General features: G+C 38.9%; 1 protein-coding gene across 25 annotated transcripts in view; it reads right to left on the bottom strand.

The window, feature by feature from the left end:
- The window catches only part of ABLIM1 (actin binding LIM protein 1), a 271,609-nt gene that overhangs the window by 180,043 nt on the left and 69,816 nt on the right, over nt 1-21,750 (bottom strand). For 4 of the 25 annotated variants that reach the window (XM_060768483.2, XM_060768475.2, XM_060768467.2 and 1 more), the window contains exon 1: nt 3,418-3,833. The exons of 2 other annotated variants lie outside the window; for them this stretch is intronic. In XM_060768483.2, the coding sequence (XP_060624466.1) occupies nt 3,418-3,661 (244 nt within the window). In that variant the 5' untranslated portion in view covers nt 3,662-3,833. Of the gene's footprint in view, nt 1-3,417; nt 3,849-21,750 lie in introns of those variants that run through there. 19 more of the 25 variants (XM_060768464.2, XM_060768465.2, XM_060768473.2 and 16 more) reach the window with 14 other exon arrangements.

Below are 21,750 nucleotides of genomic sequence, written 5' to 3'. Positions count from 1 at the left end.
AGCTACTCATACAGAGATCCTTTTCTCCTACTGATGGAAGGAAGGAAGGTGCAAAAAGATGGAGAACAAAAGAGGAAAACTGAGGGCAAATGGAATAAAGGTAGTGGATCTGGGAGTGGAAAAAATAAAAGTCATGGTGGTGATTTACGAGGAACCCAAAGGTACATGTTGTATGTGGGTAGGAGAAGTACAGCAAAGAGAACAAAAATTTCACATAATTGAAATCATTTCAGTTTCCAGATATAGTTTAAAGCTACAGTTAATATTCTCAGTTGCAGATTTCCAATTAACAGAGTATAACAATTAACTGTAAAATCCTGGCAAAATATCTTTGGGCAAAACAATGAAGAGCAGTGAATTAGATCTACACCTTTCCAGATTTAATTTTTAAACTTGGAACTGTGATGCTGGACAATTGTATCAAATGGCCAGGCAGAAAACAAAAATATCTGTACCATTTTAGCAAAGAAAGGGGTTGCTTCAAAAGGGAAGGACAGAAAATAAGATTTCAAGAACTATGCTATAATGTGAGCACATCTTTTTTTATGTGTACTTTTAGCAAAACCAGTGAGGCATAAATACTCTACTCACAGAGGACAAAAAAGAAATCACACCTATATGTGTATGCGCCTTTGAGTTACCTGTCAACTTATGTTGAGCCCATTAATTTCACATGAGTTTTTTAAGGCAAGGAATACTCAGAGGTGGTTTTGCGAGTTCCTATCTCTGAAATGTAGCCTGAAACACTGGTATTTGTTGAGTATTTCAACCTAGTACTAACCAAAGTTGATCCTGCTTAGCTTTCAAGCTCATGTGGGATCTGGTGCCTTTAGAGTATTTAGGCCACACACTTGTAAAAGGCAACACTTTTCCTTTGATTCTTTAATGCCCATCTTAAAATGTGGACATTTGAACTGCGACCCTTCATATGCTATTATACTCCCAGTCTCAAACCTAAGCAGCATAGCCAAAGGTGAGGGATGCTGGAAACTGAAGTCGGAAGCAACAGAGTTTTCCCAGCATTGTTTTAATGTAGTGGTTACCAATCTTTGGGCCTCCAGGTGTTTTGGACTTCAACTCCCAGAAATCCCAGCCAGCTTACCAGCTGTTAGAAACTGTGGAAGCTGAAGTCCAAAACACCTGGAGTCCCAAAGATTGGGAAGCACTGTTGCATTGGGTTCATAACATCACAGAATCTTTTTCTCTCAAGATGAGATCCAGGGATGAGAAACTACAAATAAACAAATTTATCTCAGTGATTCACCTGCCACTCTTCAGCACTCACAAAATAACAATGATGTATCTTTTTAAAAAAAATCCAGACATGATACTGAAGCCACATTAATGCAAGACTAGCAGGCTGGAAGCTACAGCCACAACCTGAATTTGATAAATTGATTTGAAGGTTTAAGTTTCACTAGACTTTTGAAAACGGAATGATTATATTCCATTTTTAGACTAGATTCACACTAATCACCTGTATTTATCAAGTATTTAGTAGCAGGAGCTGTAGCAATGAATAACCCATTACACAGTCTTCTGAACAATGAAATAACTATACCATACTTCAAAAGTCTTAGATCCAGAGGCTTCTACTTAACAGACATAGAGTGTTATCACACCGTGCTGTTAAACTGTCATAGTGATACATTACTCCTGGTATTGCCTCTACATTATCACACAAATTCACACAAGTTCTCCTGGCATTGGTGTGTTGCAGAGTAATTGAAAGTGTGTTTTTAAACCCTTGAAATAATCCATTAATTACCCTTTTCCCCACAAGAATTCAATCATCCGTTCAGGTGTTGGTGCTTCACGGTGCTTTATTCCATGAATAAGCCATCGTAGACATAGGACCCTTCCACACAGTCCTATATCCCAGAATATCAAGGCTGAAAATCCCACAATATCTACTTTGAACTGGATTATCTGAGTCCATCCTCAGATAATGGGGGATTTTCTACCTTGATGTTCTGGGATATAGACTTTTCTACCTTGACATTCTGGGATATAGGGCTGTGAGGTATGGCCAGGTTGTCCCTCCCTCAAGGATTCCCAAGGAAATTCAAAGCAAAGCAACCTCAGACCACTTCCAGAGCTTGTGCAGGGAAGATGCCTTTTTGTGTGTGTTTCAACTCCTCTTAACTTCCTCTTCTGTCAAAACAAAACAATGCTATTGGGAAGACAAAACTGGCATAGTAAAAAATGTTACAGTCCGAAAACGTTGGAATAAAATGGCAAGGAGTGGAATGACCACTTTATTTTCTTGTGTCATTTCTCTAATAAAAGATATCTTCCAATAAAAGATTTTGGCAGTCTTGGGGGGCTTTGTAATGCTATGTATAGCTGCATCATTGTGATGTTTTCAAAACGTTATGGCTACAATAAAAAAATAGGCAAACCAACCCTGAAGGGAATACCGGGTACAGGAGTAAGTGATAAAACCACTAACATGGATGGGGGGAAAAGTACAAATGACACTATTGAAGTGTGACTTTGATAAGGGTGTGATAGGTAATTACACATCTTAATAAACCTGGCTGGAACAAATTTCAAATAGAATGATGCAGTAAAAAGAGATACTATGGCAAAACATAAGTATCAAACAGTTGAATAAATAGATAAAATAAAAACAATAGGTGGTGCCCAGACCAAAACAAGTACCTTGTTCAATTTTGAAAATGGGAGGAGGGGAGTTACTTTGCAGCTACTCTTAAGATATGTGAAATATGTCCGATAACATTAACACTTCCTAAAGGCAAATCAGGGGAAAAAGAAAACATTGCCCTGGCTATTTTTAAAATCAGCTGCAACCAACTCATTTTATGTGGGATATGTGGGAAATCTGCAATAGGCTGAACATTACCTAGATGCATTCTACCCACATTTATGTTTTTGTGTAGTCATGCTTTTGACGACATCATTTGCAAAATAAGGACAATAACAGCACTTGTAAAACCTTTTCATATCTTACAATGAAAGGATGTGCAGGCACTGTTCACATAATGCTGAAGAATCTTTTGTAAAATAACCCATCATCTTCTTTATAAGAGTGATGGCAGCAGGGCACAAATTCAAAGAAAAAGCTCCAATTTGAGGCTCTCTGAGCCTACAATGATAAGAAAGGCAAAGTGAAATGTATCAACTCAAACCACCTTAATATCTACCAAGACACCATTCTGAGAATTCACCAAAGTACTACCTGTTGAGCCTAATACACATGCTACTTTTTAATATTTTTTTAAGTCTTCAAAATTTAACACAATCTAATCTGGAGACTATTCAACAAGCTTTAGACTTTCTATACTTTTCTCTCCTCTTAGCAAAAATACTCCTTGTTCAGTACAATTTTAAGCCATAACAAAAAACAACTGACTTATGATAAAATCTACACTTTGTCCGAGTTTTCTTACTTACCAAAATCTTCTGGACCATTGCATATCCATTCGCACAAATAGTAGTCATCTGGATTAAGATATGGCAGTTGCTTCATCACAGACTGCTTAGGGACAAGGTACAAGACCTCGGCAATATCACCATCTTCTATGATGGACATCCTTTTGACAGAGTTTTTGTACTTAATCCGCTCAGACACCAACTCCTTGCTTTTCCCTGATCCACAGAGCTTTCCCAAACTGTTGAGAATGGGAAAAGATGGCATGGCTGTGGCACATGGGAAGCAAACAGCTCAGCAAGTCACTTAAGAGTGTGAGCAAGTGAGAGAACCCAAGCATGTATATATATTGTAATGCTTGTGTAGCCGTCCGTCTGTCATGCTGTCCTCACACATCCTTATTTTACTTCCTTGTCCACAAAGGAGATTAAGGAAGAGGTATTTTTAGTAGGCAATCTTCAAGAGATTATGACAAGCACACTCAGTCAAGTGACTGCCTGCAAACACTTATTGGAACAAGTAATACTCTTCTACCATGTGCACAAAACGTGAAGTGAAAGCATATAGAGTATGGCACTATCGGCTTAATATCCTCGGGAAGGGAGAGGGCATATCTGAGGTACATAAGAGGATTACTTCGGGGAAACAAAAGCCTTGGTGCAGTAGTAGAAATCTTATTAGGCAAAAGAACCATCATAAGCCCCACACATCCATCTGTGCATTTAAGACAACATTTCCCTTACGTATTATAGTCAAGGGCGGAGAACTTTTGTTTCCAGTTTCCTTGTATTTTGTTCAGCTGTTCTTTCACAAGTAAATGTCTCTGTGAGTTATAATTTTTGGAATCCCCACACAAGGAAGTATCCATTGCCTTACAAAGAAATGTTTTCCCCAGTTCTGCTCTTTTCTTGATTTCTTCCAGTCTCATTAACTAGAAAGCGTTCAAAGTTCTCAACTGTTACTCCCATCTCCAGCCATTTTTTACAACAGGTATGTACATTAATCCACTCCTAATGACTTGTTAATCTAATAAACTAATGGAGCTTTTCCTTGGGCAAGAGCAAAGTTAATAATCTATTGTACATTTAAAAGTGGCAGAAGTCACAGAGACTCTTGGAGTGGAGCAAACTGCAGTCAGTGTAAAAGGAATCCTCACTCTCCCTTGTTTGTGACCTGATGCACTAGTCATGCCCCATATTAACTCTTGCAACTTCCATGCTGCCTACTGTAGTCCACTTGAGTCACATATTTGGTTTATAATATTAAGACCTTATACCATATCAGAATGGCTCATATGAAAACTCTGCTCCACACTGCCTTACCGCCAACCACAGCAGAAATGTTTTGATTTTATATTGTTGTGTTGCTTATTTACATTGGTTTTGTATTATAGGTTATTTTTATTTTCGAATTTTCTGTTGTGTTTTTGTGTTATATTTTGTTTACTGTACTGATGTGCATGGCCTCATGTAAGCTGCCCCGAGTCCCCTTTGGGGAGATGGTGGCAAGGTATAAATAAAGTTTTTTTTTAATTATTATTATTATTATTATTATTATTATTAAATATTTTCCAGTTGTCCACCATTTTGGGATTGCATGAGAAAGGCTCTCCAAGAATACTTATGTAAACTCATAAAGCTCTCCATCTAGACAATATAATCAGTTTTTGTGTCAGACCCCTTCCTCACATGGAGAGGTCTACAAGTGTACTGGAATATGAACGGTGAGCCTTTTTCCTCATAATCTAAACACATGAAAGTGGGGGAAAGTTCATTCATAGGACAAAGTTCAATAGTGTTAGAATTTTCTCTAGGACAGGAGCTTGGATGAATTACTTTTGTATACTACAACTGTTATAATTCCCAGCCTACTCTTCATTCTAGTTGAGAGATGATAGAAATTGTAGTTTTCCTCAAAAATAACTATTTCCAGTTTGGCTGTAAGGATTATTCTAGAGGGTACAGCTTAATATGTATGCCCCCAAACACACAATAATAGGGACAGATCCAATTATCTATTCCAAAATAACACTGAACATAAAAATGAACTTGACAAATCAACACTTTCAATTAATTCAATAAGTCTACTCTAGTTCCTTCAAACAACTGGATTTAGACTGTGGACTTAAAGGACAATTTGAAGATTATTCCATTCAGTTCCCTTTTCATAAAGAAGCATATTCAGTGAAAGCATACAAAGTTATTCCTAATTCAAATAGTCCTATATTCACACTAAACATTTCACAGTGCTCTGTCGTAATTGTACAGAAACACAAGTGACATGATCAACACAGACTAGAATGGCCTGTCCAGATTTGTGAGTTGAGGATCAGCGATTTCCACTGACCATAGATTGCACACCATACTATTAAATGGTGGCAACATGAACACAGACACTGAAGTATGCATGTTTATGTTGGCATCATTTAATAATAATTTAATAATATGAGGCAGGATCTATCCATGGAATCCTGGAACCAAGCCATGGATATGACAGGCATACCAAACTCTCCTGCAGTTCTCATGGGCAAAGAACATGGAAGTATTAAACTGTTCTTTAAATGTGTGAAAAATAGTGTTACAGTTTACATTTAACCCTTTCAATAGCAGAAGCTCATAAAGTGGATAACATAAAGAATTTCAGTGTACTATCAGTTTGTAAAACCGTATTTTTAATTGTCTTCTGTCATTAATAAGTGGCCTTTTGCTTTCTATAGAATTGTGAGGCTCACTCATTAAAGAAGTCGGCTGCAAAAATAAGAACATGGAAATGTATTGTCGAAGGCTTTCATGGATGGAATCATTGGGTTGTTGTAGTTTTTTTGGGTGCTATGGCCATGTTCTAGAAGCATTCTCTCCTGACATTTTGCCTCTGAGAATGCCTGCCATAGATACAAGCGAAACATAAGGAAAGAATGCTTCTAGTACATGGCCATATAGACCAAAAAACCTGCAACAACCCAAAACATGGAAAGTTGTTTTTTTAAAAAATAATTACAATCATAGTCTCAAGATCACCAAAGTAGTTTGTTTCAATTTTTCTTGGGATTTTTTAAACAAGAAGTTCATTACTTTCTCATTTCTAAAAGTAACGAAAATAGCCACTTTTATTTAATAAAATCAGCTATTTCCAAATGCTTTTTGTCCCAACAAGAGGCAGCACTTGAGCCATGAAGTATTCTACCTCCTCCGTTCAGTGAAGCCACATTCCCATACTGTAAAAATAAACAAAAGTTACACCACCAAAGGGTACAAATTATGCCCATTAAGTTGCCATTGTAATGCAATGGTGCTTAGAAAGTATTTAATTACAGGTAACTAGGCACTAGTGACTGACTAGTTATTTTCAAGCTTCAGTTGAATGCATGCTAGCTGATCTGGAGATGAAGAGAGAGATCAGCCCCTGAATTAGATGTACTCTCAGCATGACCCTTGCAAGATTTGGATTTTTAAGGAAACATCGAGGGCAAAGTCCTTTGAGGGGTTATGCTAGGATAAGATCTTTTTATAACAAAGCCTTTAATGAGAAAAAGAAATGACAAGACTGAGAAAGCACAGAGCTTTTAAAAACAAATGTACAGTAGACTCCCAGTTAACCGAAACTCAAGCAACCAGAACTCTCAAGAAATCTGCAAAAATTGAAGAAATAATACTTCAAATAAAAAAGTATTTTTTAGTGTAAGTGCTATTGTCAATATTTTAAAGTTAGCATACTGCTGAATTTTTAAAAGGCTTTTGAAATGGGTTGTTTATGTTTTTCATGCTATTTTCTAATTCCCAAGCTTTGGGTCTCCAGGTGTTTTGGATTTTAGCTCCCACAGTTCCTAACAGCTGGTAAGATGGCTAGGATTTCTGGGTGTTGAAGTCCAAAACACCTAGAGGCCCAAAGGTTGGGAACCACTGCTCTAATCAAATGTACACTGTTGTTTTTAAAAGTATCAGAAAGGAATTAACAGTGCAACAAGAAACATTAAAATTACATTGGCAATGTTGTAGCATAAAATGAAGTTTATTTTCAAAATACTATAATGAGTAAAAAGAATTGATTACTATTACAAAGTAATTTTTGAAGTTTCGGGAACAGGTAATGGAACTTAGCAGGGTATTTAATCTTCTGGTTGTTCTGGGTATTTATCTTGCAGAACCATTGCCAAAAGGAGCGGACAAGTGAACTCCACAGAACTGCAGCTAACTCCAAGGCATAAAGTTTAATTAATCAGGTGATTGGCAAAGACACTAAGTGGATAGAGGAGTTACTTTTGGGAGCTACAAAGTCCCAAAAAAGAAACACTTTTAAGTTCTGGTGGTAAGAAGTAAATATGGAATATGTGTAATTAACATTTGGAATGACCCGGTCTACGAGTTAGGATCATGTGATTTTAATGATTTATTAGATGTTTTTAATTCTTATACTTCATGTTTAAACATCCTATTATCTTATGGTGAATTTGTCCTATTGTATTTGATGCTTAGTCATATGCTGTTTAATTCATGATTTGGTTTATGTATATAAGGCATTAAATTTTGCCATTATTTATTGTAAATTGCTTTGAGTCCCTGCCAGGGGTGAGAAAAGCAGTATATAAACACTGTAAATAAATACATACATAAATCTGTTACAGTGGGAACAAAGCCATCTTACTAACCAGGGATAGGACTGGACTAAGGAAAAATAATCACTATATATTTATTTATTTATTTATTTATTTAACTTCTATACCGCTACTCCCAATTTGGCTTGGAGTGGTGTACAGAAGCAGATTAAAACAATACAATTAGCTTTAAAAATAACAATAACAAAACAATAGGCGGTGAGAACAGGCATATTCCATAAACCAAGTTAGAATAAAAAGGGGATCTTACTTCCCTTCTGCTATATCTATGTTCTAAAAAGTGTTGGCCTCAAAATAATCTATTTGTCAATACAACATGTGAGAGTTGGGGTGGGCAGAATGCAATCTCCCAGATGTTGGACTACAACATCAGCCCTATCCAACATAGTCAAATCATGTGTAATGTTGACACTTGCAATCTAGCAACATCTGGAGGGCTATATTTTGCCCATCCCATCTACAGAATTTTCCCTGGCAATGTGAAAATAATGTAAACTACTTGAGATTCACAGGAACCACGGTTTCTTAAGCATGATAAAAGGGTAAGCCTTATACATCAATTCAGACATTTTACTGACTTTAATAGTGCTTATTTTGAGATAATTGGACATAGGATTTCATTCTAATAGTGCAGTCCTACATGTATTTATTCAGATGCCCTGTTATCTTAGTCCCAGGTGAATTTATGCCAGATGGCAGCCTAAAGCACTTAATGCAGAAAACAACCACATTAAATGCATCAAAGTCTACAGAAGCGATATAACAAAACATGGAGGAAGGGAGGGGGATAATTCCACTAAGAGCAGTGGTAGACAAAAAGAAAATTAAAAAACATCTATATAATGGGTGGTAGTTCCTACATGTTTCTGACCTTTTAATTATTATCGTCCTTAGAATAATTCCGAACATAGGAATTACCTACTTCAGCAATCCATACTCCTTTGTCTCCTGAACTCTTTCAGCAAATTCATTTAGGCCAGGGTACATTACAACCTATAATCTATTCCTGCATTCAATTGTTTGACACAGAAAGATGGTGATTATTAGACAAGGCAACAAAGATGTGCACACATATATGCCATAAGACAAAAGGTTTGGAAGAGTCTACAGAAAATAAGAAAACAAATGTCTTACACCGTAAAAATAAGTGTTTCCAGTGAGATATCCATTTCGCTACATATTACTTTTTTCAAATGTCAATTGTCTTACCCATCCCGCCAAAGCAAGCCGTGATCTTCTGGGCATATTCACACAAACCATTTTCAGAAGAAGATTCTCCACCCAAGGTTTGTTCGCTCATTCCTCTGAAAGCAACTCCCTTATCTTTCGCTGGCTAGAGCTGGCTAGAGCCAATGTTGGCTTTCTGTGCTCTCTCTACTAGAGTCTTTCTATCAATAATTCAAGTGCTACTGAAAATCTGCTGAGTTCTTGGAATTGACTGCACCAGTTATTTTGTGGCTTTGTGAGTAATTATGTTTAGTGCATATAGACATTGATACACACACACAAGCATCTCAAATTACAACATTTCATACCTTTATAGAAAATGTGCCCAATTTAGACTGAAACGCGTATCTTTTACAGGTGACAGGAAATATTGTGTTTTTCTATGAGATATCAGGTATACCTATCCGATTCTGCTCAATTCAGAAGCAAAACCCAGTTTGTCAATAAGACAAGTTCCCCTGGCAAGCTGAATCAGCAAAAATAATGCTTGAAGCAAGATAATCATATATAAAGTGTCACTTATATATGAGTTTACTAGAGATTTTTTTTATTTTAAAAGAAAGGATATTTCTTTTACACACAATTTAAACGCATAATATTGCAATTTGTCATAAAAATTAGAGATGGTCAAATTTACAAGGAAATCAATACTACGTTTTCAACCATTCTTACATGTAATAGTGATAAATAGATGTGTACATAATCAATATTCAACAAAATCCAAGCTGATGTAACTTTTAGCAAGTTTTTTTATCGTGTCAGAAGCGGCTTGGGAATATACTGCATGCCGCTTCTGCTGTGAGAGAATTGACCATCTGCAAAGACGTAGTCCAGGGGATGCCCGGATGTGTTACCATCCTCTTCTTTCATGTCCCCATATGGGAAGCTGGGGCTGACAGATAGGAGCTCACCCCATCTCGCACATTCAAACTGCCAACCTTCAGGTTAGCAGTTCAGCTGGCACAAGCGTTTAATCCATTGCACTACTGTGGTTCCAGTTTGCAAGTTTGGATTGCACTATTATATGTGCAGTATTGTATATATAGTGAAAGGTGTTTCTCTGTCCATCACAAATGAATGTGCTGATATTGATCTATTAATCTATTAACAATAATGGATAAAACATAATCTTGTTGTACAGGACAAATTATTAGATATTAAATATGGAAATGAGAAAAGATTAAATATTTAGCTGGGACACTTTTGCATTTATTTTGGGTTTATTTGTTAGCTATGCAGGACACAACCCAATGATTCAGAAAATCAGGTTAATGTTGCCAGCTGTTTCCTGTTATACTACAATGCTTATACAGATGAAAATCATCCACAAAAATGAATCGATCTCCGGCCTCAATTTATTCATAAATAAATTATCAACAGAGGACACACAGTAAATAGCATTATGGATTGTGCATAATCTGCATAAGGATATTGTTCTTTACTGACCTTTAACAATGTAATAGGGAGTACACAAACACACACAAATACCATGCTTCCAAGTGATACTGTTTCCTCCAGCCAAATAAGAAAGTTCTGGCAAGATCTACAGACAAAACAACGATCGGCTTATACTTTGAGAAGAAAAATATACAAAACACATAAGCTACCTATTAGATATATACCCTTTATGATGCAACCTGCTATATAGTTTCTCTCCTCCTCTTCCAGTGATGATTTTTCATATCTTCTTAAAATACTTCAAATGATTCTTTTTCCATTAAGTTCACCTTAAATTCTTTTCTTTTTGATGAAGACAACACAGATGATACCTGGTGACCCAGCTGGCTATTCATTTATCTGGAACGATTTTGCTGCTGAAAATAATGCAGTTGATTTATGAAGCCAACCCATGGCTAAAATAGAATTAGTCTAGACTTAAAGAGTGGATTGCAACTCTCAAAAGACAAGGACCAAATAAAGCTTAAAAGATGGCGAGGATGTAATAAGGATGCAAAGAATTCAGTTTGGGAAGCTCCACATCTGGACAAAAGGTTGTTTTCACTGTGTTCGCATGTTTATCAGTTTATGTCTTGTCGCATGACCAATTGCAACAGCTGCAGTATGTTTTTTGGGTTCTTGTCATGCATGTGCATATTTGCATACTCACTTAATCAACTAGCTTTCCTCTGATTCACTGTGGTATTAATTGTCTACCTGTGCTTCTATACAATTAAGCCAGTACAGCAGAGATTAAATGTGTGCAATGGTACATATTCACAGGTTCACATACAAACACACACAAAAAACATACACAAATACTCAAAAACCCAAATGAGTCACTGAGCTGTCCAGTGACCCAACAAGGGAGCTGTTCAGGCAGAAATGATCAGATGACTTCAGTGACCCACTGAACTAGATGACTAAACACCAACCTGGCCCCACTTTCCTCTCACCCTACCTAAGATACCGCAATCCCAAATGATTAGCCTGTGTGCATTCAATTTGTGTGGGAGAAATGTAATGTATGCCAACCCAGGCAATATAATTTATACAATGTGAAGTGTTTCAACATCTATAAGGATTCAGACACCTGCAGATATTGTTCTTCTACACTGAAATTCCTTCAGTCCCATTCAGGTCACTCAGGCCCCTTCCACACAGCTGTATAAAATCCACATTGAAATGGATTATATGGTCGTGTGGACTCAGATAATCCAATTCAAAGCAGATTATCTGCCTTGATATTCTGGGTTATATGGCTGTGCAGAAGGGCCCTCAGGTAATTTATACTTTTTCTCTATAAGTTTTGAAAATATATTTTTTCATAATGTTTGTAATGTGTGACCTTAGAAAGTGTTCCAAATATCAAACAGAAATAGGTACCTTCTTCCTTCACAATAGGACAAAGAGAGAGGAGGGGCAAAGCAGGGCTCAAATCCAAACTCAAAGAATCATCATCTAGCCTTTTGGTTGAGGTCCTGATGACATCAGCAGTTGTGGGGTGTGGGGGAAACCTCTTCCCCTGGCCACAATTGCTTCTCCATGCCTATAATAAACAATGGTTCGTACCAATAGGCAGGAATCACTGACTGGCTAATCAAATCAGAAGACAGTGTTGGCTATGAAAGGGAAGGCTTAACTGTGCTGTAAGAATCATTTAATTACAGAACAAAGAAAAGCGAGCACAGCACATTAGAAGCCACCTTTAGTTCCTGCTTTTAGGAAGGGTATTGTGCCAGCAGATGATCTAAGCTGATGTCATTTCGACACTCAGCTAAACAGTCCTGTCGAGCTTCGCACTCTCACAGAAGTGTGTAGGAGAATGAGTCTTCCCCTCAATAAGGAGAAGTGTGCACATGTGCATGTGTGTGTGTGAGAGAGAGAGGGAGGGAGGGAGTTTCTTTTAGTACACACAGTAGGTTCTTGGTATCCTTGGGGTTCCAGGACACCTTCTGGATACGAGAATCAATAGATGCTCAAATCCTATTATATACAGTACATTGGCATATAAACTTGTGTATCTCATATATAAAATGGTGAACAAGTCACAGAATCATACTATCTCATCAAACAGGTCTTATTCTGGCAGCATATGGCAGTTAAACCCTAGGCCATCCTCGGAGTCTGCCGGCTCTCATCTAACAATGCACAGGAACTTCCTCCCGGTCTCCGTAGATGAGCTAGGGTAGAGCTGGTGCATGCTGCCACCATGACAACAGGAAGGAAGCAATAGGAGGAAGCCAATGCTTCAGGAGCCAAGCGATGCAGGGCATGGGGCAGCGGGTTCCCCATGCCCCCCAGTGACGGTCACCGGATTAGCCACAATGCATGGCGATCCCAGCAGTCATGAGATGAAGTTGATAAAGTTGCAAGAGACTAGTCCAATCCTCTGCCATACACAATCACAATCAAAGCACCCCTGACAGATGGTCAGCAGCCTCTGCTTAAAAAGCTCCAGAGAAAGAGATTCCACCACACTCCAAGGCAACATATTCCACTGCTGGACAACTCTTACAAAGGGAAGTTCTTCCTAATGTTTAGGTGGAATCAACCAAGTGCTGGAGAGCTCTAAGGCTTTGAAATATCAGAAGGCTACAGAAGGGTGTACCTACACAACAGCACCGTGCCCAGTGTGTCGTTGCCTGTGAATTTTCAGTATTATAGGATGATTAGTACTAGCTTGGCAAAAACAAGATAGAAACAATGTTTGTGTGAGAGAGGAGGGAGAAAGCAAAAAGAGAGTGAGGTACAAAATCCTGCATATGAGTGGTGACGATATCTACTATCTATACACACCTGCCAAGGCATTGTCCGTGGTTGTGCAGAGCCCCTCAGTGGCAGAAAGGTTGTGCACTGTTACTTTAGCCACTAATCAGTTTGGTCATAGAGCCATCCTCAAATCCTCCCAATGGGAGGGGAAAACCTAATCTCCTTTCAAGGTGGTAAAGGTTCAATAGAGAAAAGCAAGGAGGGAGATCTAATTAAAGTCATTACTTTTATGCTGCTCAGCTCTCTTCATCTGGCTGACTTGACATGCCCTTTTCAACCGTTTGAAGAAAGGAGATTAATGGGAAGTAGAATAGGGCAATCCCTTGGCGAGCCGATTTCATGAGCCAAGAGCCCCCCAAAAATGGCTGGCTAATGAGATGCGGGGATGAGTTTCAGGTTTCTGTCCTTACATATATACGTGTTTCCTCACTTACATGGAAATGACTTCTGTCTTTATTGATGAGAGGTCAAATACAAACCTAACCTTAAAGAGCTAAGGAGTGAGATATTGCTCTATGGATTTCAAGTACAGCTGGCCCTCCACCTGTGCAAGTCTGGATTTTGCAGATTTGATTAAAATGTTCTGTCTAGAAATCTATGGGTCTTCCAGTCCAAAGCGCACTAGAAAATGACCAGAGATTCAAACTGGAGGACCTAAAGATTCCTAGAGAAGAACACATCTTGGTCTTTCAGTGCAATTCTATAGGCAGCTTCCAGCAGACGTTGACTGTAGAGTCATACTAGGGGGGCTTGGAAATTCCTAGAGACGAATTCTCTCATGGAAAAACAAATAGCATTTTTAAATTCATGGTTTCTGGCTTTTGTGGAGTTTTGTGTCCCTAACCTCACAAAATGTAGAAAGTTGTCTATACATTTAATAGTATTAAGTTTGGCAAAAACAAGCCTGAGATAGTTACAATAATCAGGAACAGAGATTTTGAAAGATGGGCACATCCACTGTACTAGTGATGTTCATGCTGTTCATGCTGTCTGTCACTAACATTCACATACTTTGTGTCTGTTGTAGTAATCCAATCGACAAAGGCTTTCTAAGCCCAAGGTTAGGCTCAGAATGCTTAGAAGCTTCAAGTGCTACACGGTATTAGTGATGACCCAAGAAAGACAGTTGCCTGAGGCACAGGAACAAATGGCACCACTCCCTCTGGTAATATCAAGGGGGTGATTTCCAAAGTTGTGTTCATGCTGGAGGAAGAGAATCCAAAAGCAGCTCACCCCATCCCTGCCGGTAAAACTGTAATTAAAGGAAACTAATTAACAATTTGCTGATCTTTCATTGCATCCAAATTTTGCTGCCTGAGGTAGCAGCCTTACTGTGCCTCCTGGCAGGGCTTTCCTACCTCCTGATCAAAGTGGGTCATAGAGAAAATAGCCTGGATATTTAGTCTGCTAGGTTTTGTTGTTCAATCGTGCTGCTGATAAGGCTGTCTCTCCCATTCTTACCAGCAGCTGCCAAGCCTTAACCAAGAGAAGGCTTTTTTTAAAAAAAAAAACCCGTAATATATTTGCCAAGTGCTCTTTATCTAAGAGAACAGCCATACACAGCACAATAGCGGTTTTATATTTCACAGATTTACTTCACTATAAAATTTAGCAACAGATAACATTGTTCTGGTCTCATAGTATCTTATGAGTATGAGTGACTGTTTTAAATTCTGCAATCCACACAACAAGGAGGAAATCTCTCTGTTTGAATGTTTGGCAAAACAGGGAGGAGGAGGATGAGGCAGAAGAGAGGGGGTGTCTTCGGACTTATAGCAACCTTAAAGAAAATATATCATGTAATTTTCTCACAAGATTTGTTCAGGCACCTTTGCTTTCCTGGGAGGGGGGAGGGGGGTAAGAGACGGTCACTTATCCAAGAGGGTTTCTATGGGCAAGTGGGAATTCAAACTCTGGTCCCAATTCATACTAGGGCTTTAAAGCGGGCAACCACACATTTTGGGCTTCTTCTGCCACCTGCAAAATTCAGGGAAATGTAGTCTGGGAAGGTGAGGACCTCTGTAGCTGTGTATTCAAAAGACCCAGGCCCGTAGCCGGGGGGGGGGCTTGAGCAGATTCAGCCCCCCCCCAATTCTCAGGGTGGTCCACGAGAAGGCCTTACTGGTACCTTATTTAAACTGTTATGTTTATTCATATCATGATCTGATCACCATGCTCAATATATCCCATATGCATGGGGGTATCGGGATAATGATACAAAAGGTTTGCTAGGATAGATTCTGCCCCCCCCCCCCCGAATCAAACTCAGCCTCCCCCCCCCCGAATCAAACTCAGACCCCCCCCCCCCCCCCCCCGGAAACAAAATCCTGGCTACGGGCCTGAAAAGGCCCCACTCTAAACTACATTTTCCAGATTTCTGCAGGAGGCAGAAAAAGACCAAAATGTGTGGTTGCCCGCTTTAAATCCTTAGTATGAATTGGGACCAGAGTTTGAATTCCCACTTGCCCATAGAAACCCTCTTGGGCAAGTGACAGTCTCTTAGCCCCCAAGGAAAGCAAAGCTGCCTGCTTTAAAGCCCCAGCATAGCTTGAATGCTCAAACCACTTCCCAACTGTGGCTCTCAGGTACACCTGAAAGGCCACTGATTCTTAAAAGATGGCCTACTGTGCCATCTTGTAAGAAGCCAGCCAAAGCTATTCTGCATCTAAATCTCTTGCTCAGAGCTATTTGGTTTTTTTTCTCTTTTCTTTTCATATTCTGGCTCAAGCTCTTTGCAACCAAGAAATCCCATGGCTCCAGTTTGGAGACCTGAGAAGCAGTGTCACTTATTTAGAATCAGAAGCAACAAAAGATACCAAAAAAAAGGATAAACTGAAACAGAGATTTATACAATAATTTTCTATTTCCCGTCAGGCTTATAGATGCTGAGGGAAGCTGATTGTTCTTTATTCAAGGATGAATCCAACATGTTACCACTTCATCACATTCACTGAATTCTACTGAGCCACCTGCTTAAGAAACAGCAACCTACTGTGTTCATCACATGACGTAGGTGTCAAATATAGAGTATATGCCGCTCTTCGGGCTGATATGGGCAGGGTAGAAATAATGCAAATAAATAAATAAATAAAGTAGAGATGCTTTCTAAGCTGGTTGGCAAGTGACTTTTTTTGTAAATTATCCGCACAGAGATGGGCAAAATGGCCAATTCTGTCATGTGATGAATTCCCCTGTTCTTTGCTTTACAATGAAATGGTTTCACAATTTGTGGGTGGAGCTGAAAAGCCCCTTTTAGAAAAAGCTCTGCTATTACCTTTTGCTCAAGGAGGGAGAGAGAGGGAGAGAGAAAGAAAGTAGGATGACTGTCCTGGCGGAGGAAGGAAGGGACCCACTGGCTTCATTACCTGGAGAGAGCAATCTCCTCCTCATTTCTTTCCCTCCTTTCCCCTTTCTTTTATTTATCCTCCTTTCCCCCCCTCTTTCCCCCTTTTTCTCCTCTATTACCTTCCCTCTCTTCTTTCTCCAATACCTTTCCTTCTTCCTTCTACCCCTTCTTTCCTTCTTGTATTCCTTCTCAGATCCTTCTACCTGGCTGGATCCCACAACAGTGCCACTCCAGATCTTTTCTTGTGTTTTCTTTTAAAAATATACACATTGCTTCACTTGAGCCTTTCCATTGTCATTGTGTTGCATCTGTGAGCTTTGGTTGCTATGCAAAGAGCTGAAGTTTTGAAAGGAGCTTCAGGAGCTGAATTCAGAACAGGGATGGAGCCAATGTAAGTCTAAGGAGAGAAGGAAAGAAGGGAGTCGAACAGAGCCTTCTCGGGGGCCATGGAGAGGTCCAACCTCACTGAGTGAGGACAGAGTTTCTCAGAACAGCTTCCACTAGACTGTAAGTGATTGGGGGGGGGGCACGTTTCTTTCCTAGGCAGACCCCTCTTTCCCAAAAAAGGCACTCTGTGAAGTACACTGAACTTCAGTTAAACTCTTGAAAATGTTTCAAAGAGATCTGTTCTGCTAGTGATTTTGGTTCTGATTCATATGGGTTCTAGTCCTTTCTTACAAATGATTGTCTGACTAACAATAAGGATCACTAGAACAACCGATTTCTGCTGCTAGGTATAGCTCTTGGCTGCTTTAAAATTGACATGAGTCTACACTGCTATATAATCCAATTCAAATAAGATAATCTGTTTTTTTTTATATGGCAGTGTAGATGGACTTGAGACATTTTTGAGGTAGGAATACATTGTCTTTCTTTAATAAGTGCTTTGCTTTGGAGGCTAAAGAGTTCTTTCTACCTCATTTGGTACAGTTTATTTAATTGCTTTGGACTAAGGGTAAGAAGAACTGGCTGGGGAACAGTAGCACCTGACTGCCCAATGTCTCAGTGACATGAACATCCCCAAAGAAATTTCTTCTCCCTTCCTAGCAACAAGTCTCTTCATTCTGCATATTCACTAGAGACACATTGGAGTGCATGAAACAACCACAATAAATTTAGCATTTGTCAGTAGAAAGGTCTTCAGCTATCCTTTGCTATTCTTACCATGGTCTTTGAGAAAATACACCATCGGTCTCCAGTGGTGCAAAGGAAGAATCAATGACACACATCACTACTAAATCACATAAAGTTCAGCTTGTGCTTCTGATGCCCTTTCTGACCACAGTATCCTTTCCAAATGTCAGTGTCTACTTTAAATGCAAACAGACAGTCTTCTGCTATCTCAAAAGGCTAGGTACAAGGAAGGCACTGAACTGTGTGACTAGCTTTCTATTACTACTATATCTTAGCAATAAAATAATAGCGATAGGATGGTGCTATTTATCAGTGTCTAACAGGGTGAGAAATATTCTAATTCAAATCTTAACTAAAATTCAGTAAGAGGCCTTAGATAAGGCAATATTCTTGGGCTTCTATCCTCCTCGTATCATGTTAGCAGCCATCAAGTTAACTTCAACTTTTGGCAACCTTATGAATGTGAGACGTTTATGTCATCAACAACCTTGCTCTGGTCTTCCCCTTTTTCTGCTGCCTTCTACTTTACTAAGCATTATTATATTTTCTAGTGAGTTATGTTTTCTTATGATATTTCCAAAATATGACAGTCTCAGAGGTTGATTTGCTTTAGGATCCATTTATTTGACTTGTTTAGCAGTCCATGTTATTGTAAATCTCTATTCCAGCACCACATTTCAAATAGGTTGATTTTCTTCCTAGCAACTTCCCAGTCTTCACAAGCATACCTAGAAAATTAGGAGCCCCCAATAGCACAATGGGTTAAACCCCTGTGCCGGCAGGACTGAAGGCCAACAGGTCACAGGTTCGAATCCAGAGAGTGAGTGGATGAGCTCCCTCTATCAGCTCCAGCTCCTCATGTGGGGACATGAGAGAAGCCTCCCACAAGGATGGTAAAACATCAAAACATCCGGGCATCCCCTGGGCAATGTTCTTGCAGACGGCCAATTCTCTTACACCAGAAGCAACTCGCAATTTCTCAAGTTGCTCTTGACATGCAAAAAAATCCCTGGAAAATTGAAATGCAAAGGGGGATGGACAATCCTAAGTTTAGCATTCAATGATATATCTTAACACTTCAGGATTTTGTCTAGCTCAGTGGTTCTCACCTGTGGGTCCTCTGATGTTTTGGCCTTCAACTCTCAGAAATCCTAACAGCTGGTAAACTGACTGGGATTTCTGGAAGTTATAGGCCAAAACACCTGGGGACCCACAGGTTGAGAACCACTGATGTAGTTCCTTCATAGCTGTTCTTCCATATGCTAGTTGTTCTCTGATTTCTTGACTGCACTCTCCATTCTGGTTAATGACAGAGCCAAGGCACAGAAAATCTCCAACTATTTCAGTGTCGTTGTTGTCTATTTTTAAGTTATGTGAATCATCTGTGTTTTATTAAGTGTCAACTGTAAAGCCACCCTTGCACTTCCTTGACCGTCTTCAGACACAAATGGCAATGCAGCTAATAATATGGATCCACCTTATAAAGGTTGCCAAGAGAATTTGTGTGAATCACTTCAAATCTTCTAAATGGCTCTCTCTCTCTCCCTCCCTCCCTCCCTCTCTCTCTCTCTCTCTCTCTCTATATATATATATATATATATAATGTACTACAATTTTTCATTGTATTTGACATCTCAACATTATTTAACATTTATATATTGTACTTTTTCCACACAAAGTAGCACCTGAAGAAGTGTTTGATGAGTAATTATATTTGTGTACACAGATCCAGTACCAAACCAGAACTCAATGTATAGGTGTATCCTGACCCAATCCATGCCTTTCCATACTATGGTCAAGTCTGCTCTTCAGCCGCAAAGCCTAATTGGTCTTGCCAATACTTAATTACTCTCCTTTTTAAAAAAAACAGTGTAGTACAAACCAAAGTCTTCCTTGTCCTTCTAAACATGGGAGTATTTGGTCATTCAAGTGTTGATGTTCAATTCCTTCTGCCCCAGCTAAGATGGAAAAGAATCAGGGAGGGAAGAAATAGTTGTTCAGCAATATCTAGAGGTCCACCCTCTACCCCAATTCTGTCTTTTGTAGGACAACCAGAAGAGATATTTAAATGCAGAGCAAGGAGGAGCAACATAAAAATGTTACTTCCTTGACTTATTATTAATGTGGCAAAGCCTGAACCCTTGCATTATGCTTTCTCCTGGGTGTACGTGTATTATGGAAGCATATTGTATACTGTTCTCGGCATAAGAGATCGATGGCAACAAGCCTTCAATCAGAATGCCAGGAAACAAAAGAGCTGACTCGCCCCTTGTAAATGCAGCACTCCCATCAATTGTCTATGGCTGTGCTCTCTCACTCTCATAGCCAAAAATAAGTCTGCAACAGCTTATCCACCCTTTTCTTTCATTCCTCTAGATTAGAGAAAACATGAAATGATGTTTATAAAAAAGGAAATATGAACTATTCCCTTTAATCAGTACTTATTATCATAACTTAACTAGTTTCCTAACAAAAACACTAGCCTGATTCATCTTCTATTCACTGGCAGAATCACGAGATCACAAGACATAATGCATTTTCTTACTTTCAGATATTTATACGTAAAATCAGTGTTTGCTTGCTTCCTTGGACTGTGCTGAAAATTAGCTTCAGCACAGTCATGGCTCCCACAAAACGTGAGACTAAATCGTTCATCACACTAGAGAATGAATCCACTTTAAATCTGGTTTCTGCCATCTGCAGAATTCTGGGGTTTGTAGTTTAGTGAGGTTGTTAAGGCATGGTGGACAAATAATGTCCACCATGCCAGAACACACACACACCTTTCCAAAACTTGGCAAGGTAGTATCAGAAACACTAGCAGATACCAGAAACTGAAATTGCACCTGTTAAATAAACAAACTAAAATTCTGCATGCAAGACAGAGCTTGCCACCTCTTGGGCTTTCATTAATATTTCGCCCACTCCATGCATTAGTAACACCTTCCTCGTTATAGCAATTTCTATAGCAAGGGAAACAAGATTGAGTGACAGACCAAATAGACATAGGAATGCTACTATTTTACTTAAATTCTTTAAAAACAGAGTTGGCCAAATCTAGTAAAAACATGAAAATGCTGTATACTAAAGCCTTTTCTTAATTAGACCAACAGGGAACCCATAAGCACAAAAACACTGACTGTCTCCAAAGGAACAAGGTTCAAAGCATAAATATAAAGCAAGTCGGAAAGGTGCTGCATGACTAGCCATAGGTAAAACAGCCAGCTGTCATAGTTACATGGAGAAAGCCCAATGGTATTTTTCTGAACAGTCTATCAAATAAATGTGACAAGATGCAGTAAAGCATTTCAGGTAAAGTTGGGCTTTGGAACATATAGTCATAGAAATGGAAGAAAAATAAAAAATGACATCACATCACACTGTGCACCACCAGATTTGGACTAAATTAAATCTCATCGGATGTTTTGCCCAGGTAGTTTTCTTTTGTTTCCATACAAACAGTATGTCTTTGAATCTTTATTCTTCAACAACAGTTCTAAAGGTACTGGTAACTGCTACTCTTAACAACAGCATAGATGAGAAGAGACAGTGAAATGGGAAATTAAAGCAAAACTACTCCAAATAGAACAATTGGTCTTTTACATTTCACTAAACTTTCAGCCTTGTTAAAGCTGTCAGGAGCATTTAGGTTGTTCATACATTTGCACTAAACTTTTTAGTAATGGTGTTTGGTAACTGCTTTACTCCAGCTTAAACTTTCGTTCAGTTCACAGCTTTCTCTGCATCTGTCTCTCTTTCATAGTGACCAGAAATCAACATCCCACTCTTATATTATGCTTCTTCAATTACTCTCACCAGCAGGGATTA

Source organism: Anolis sagrei, chromosome 3 (genome assembly GCF_037176765.1).
Source record: "Anolis sagrei isolate rAnoSag1 chromosome 3, rAnoSag1.mat, whole genome shotgun sequence".
Classification (NCBI taxonomy): Eukaryota; Metazoa; Chordata; class Lepidosauria; order Squamata; family Dactyloidae; genus Anolis; species Anolis sagrei.
The sequence above is the reverse complement of the archived record's forward strand: the minus strand, read 5'-3'. Positions and strand labels throughout refer to the sequence as shown.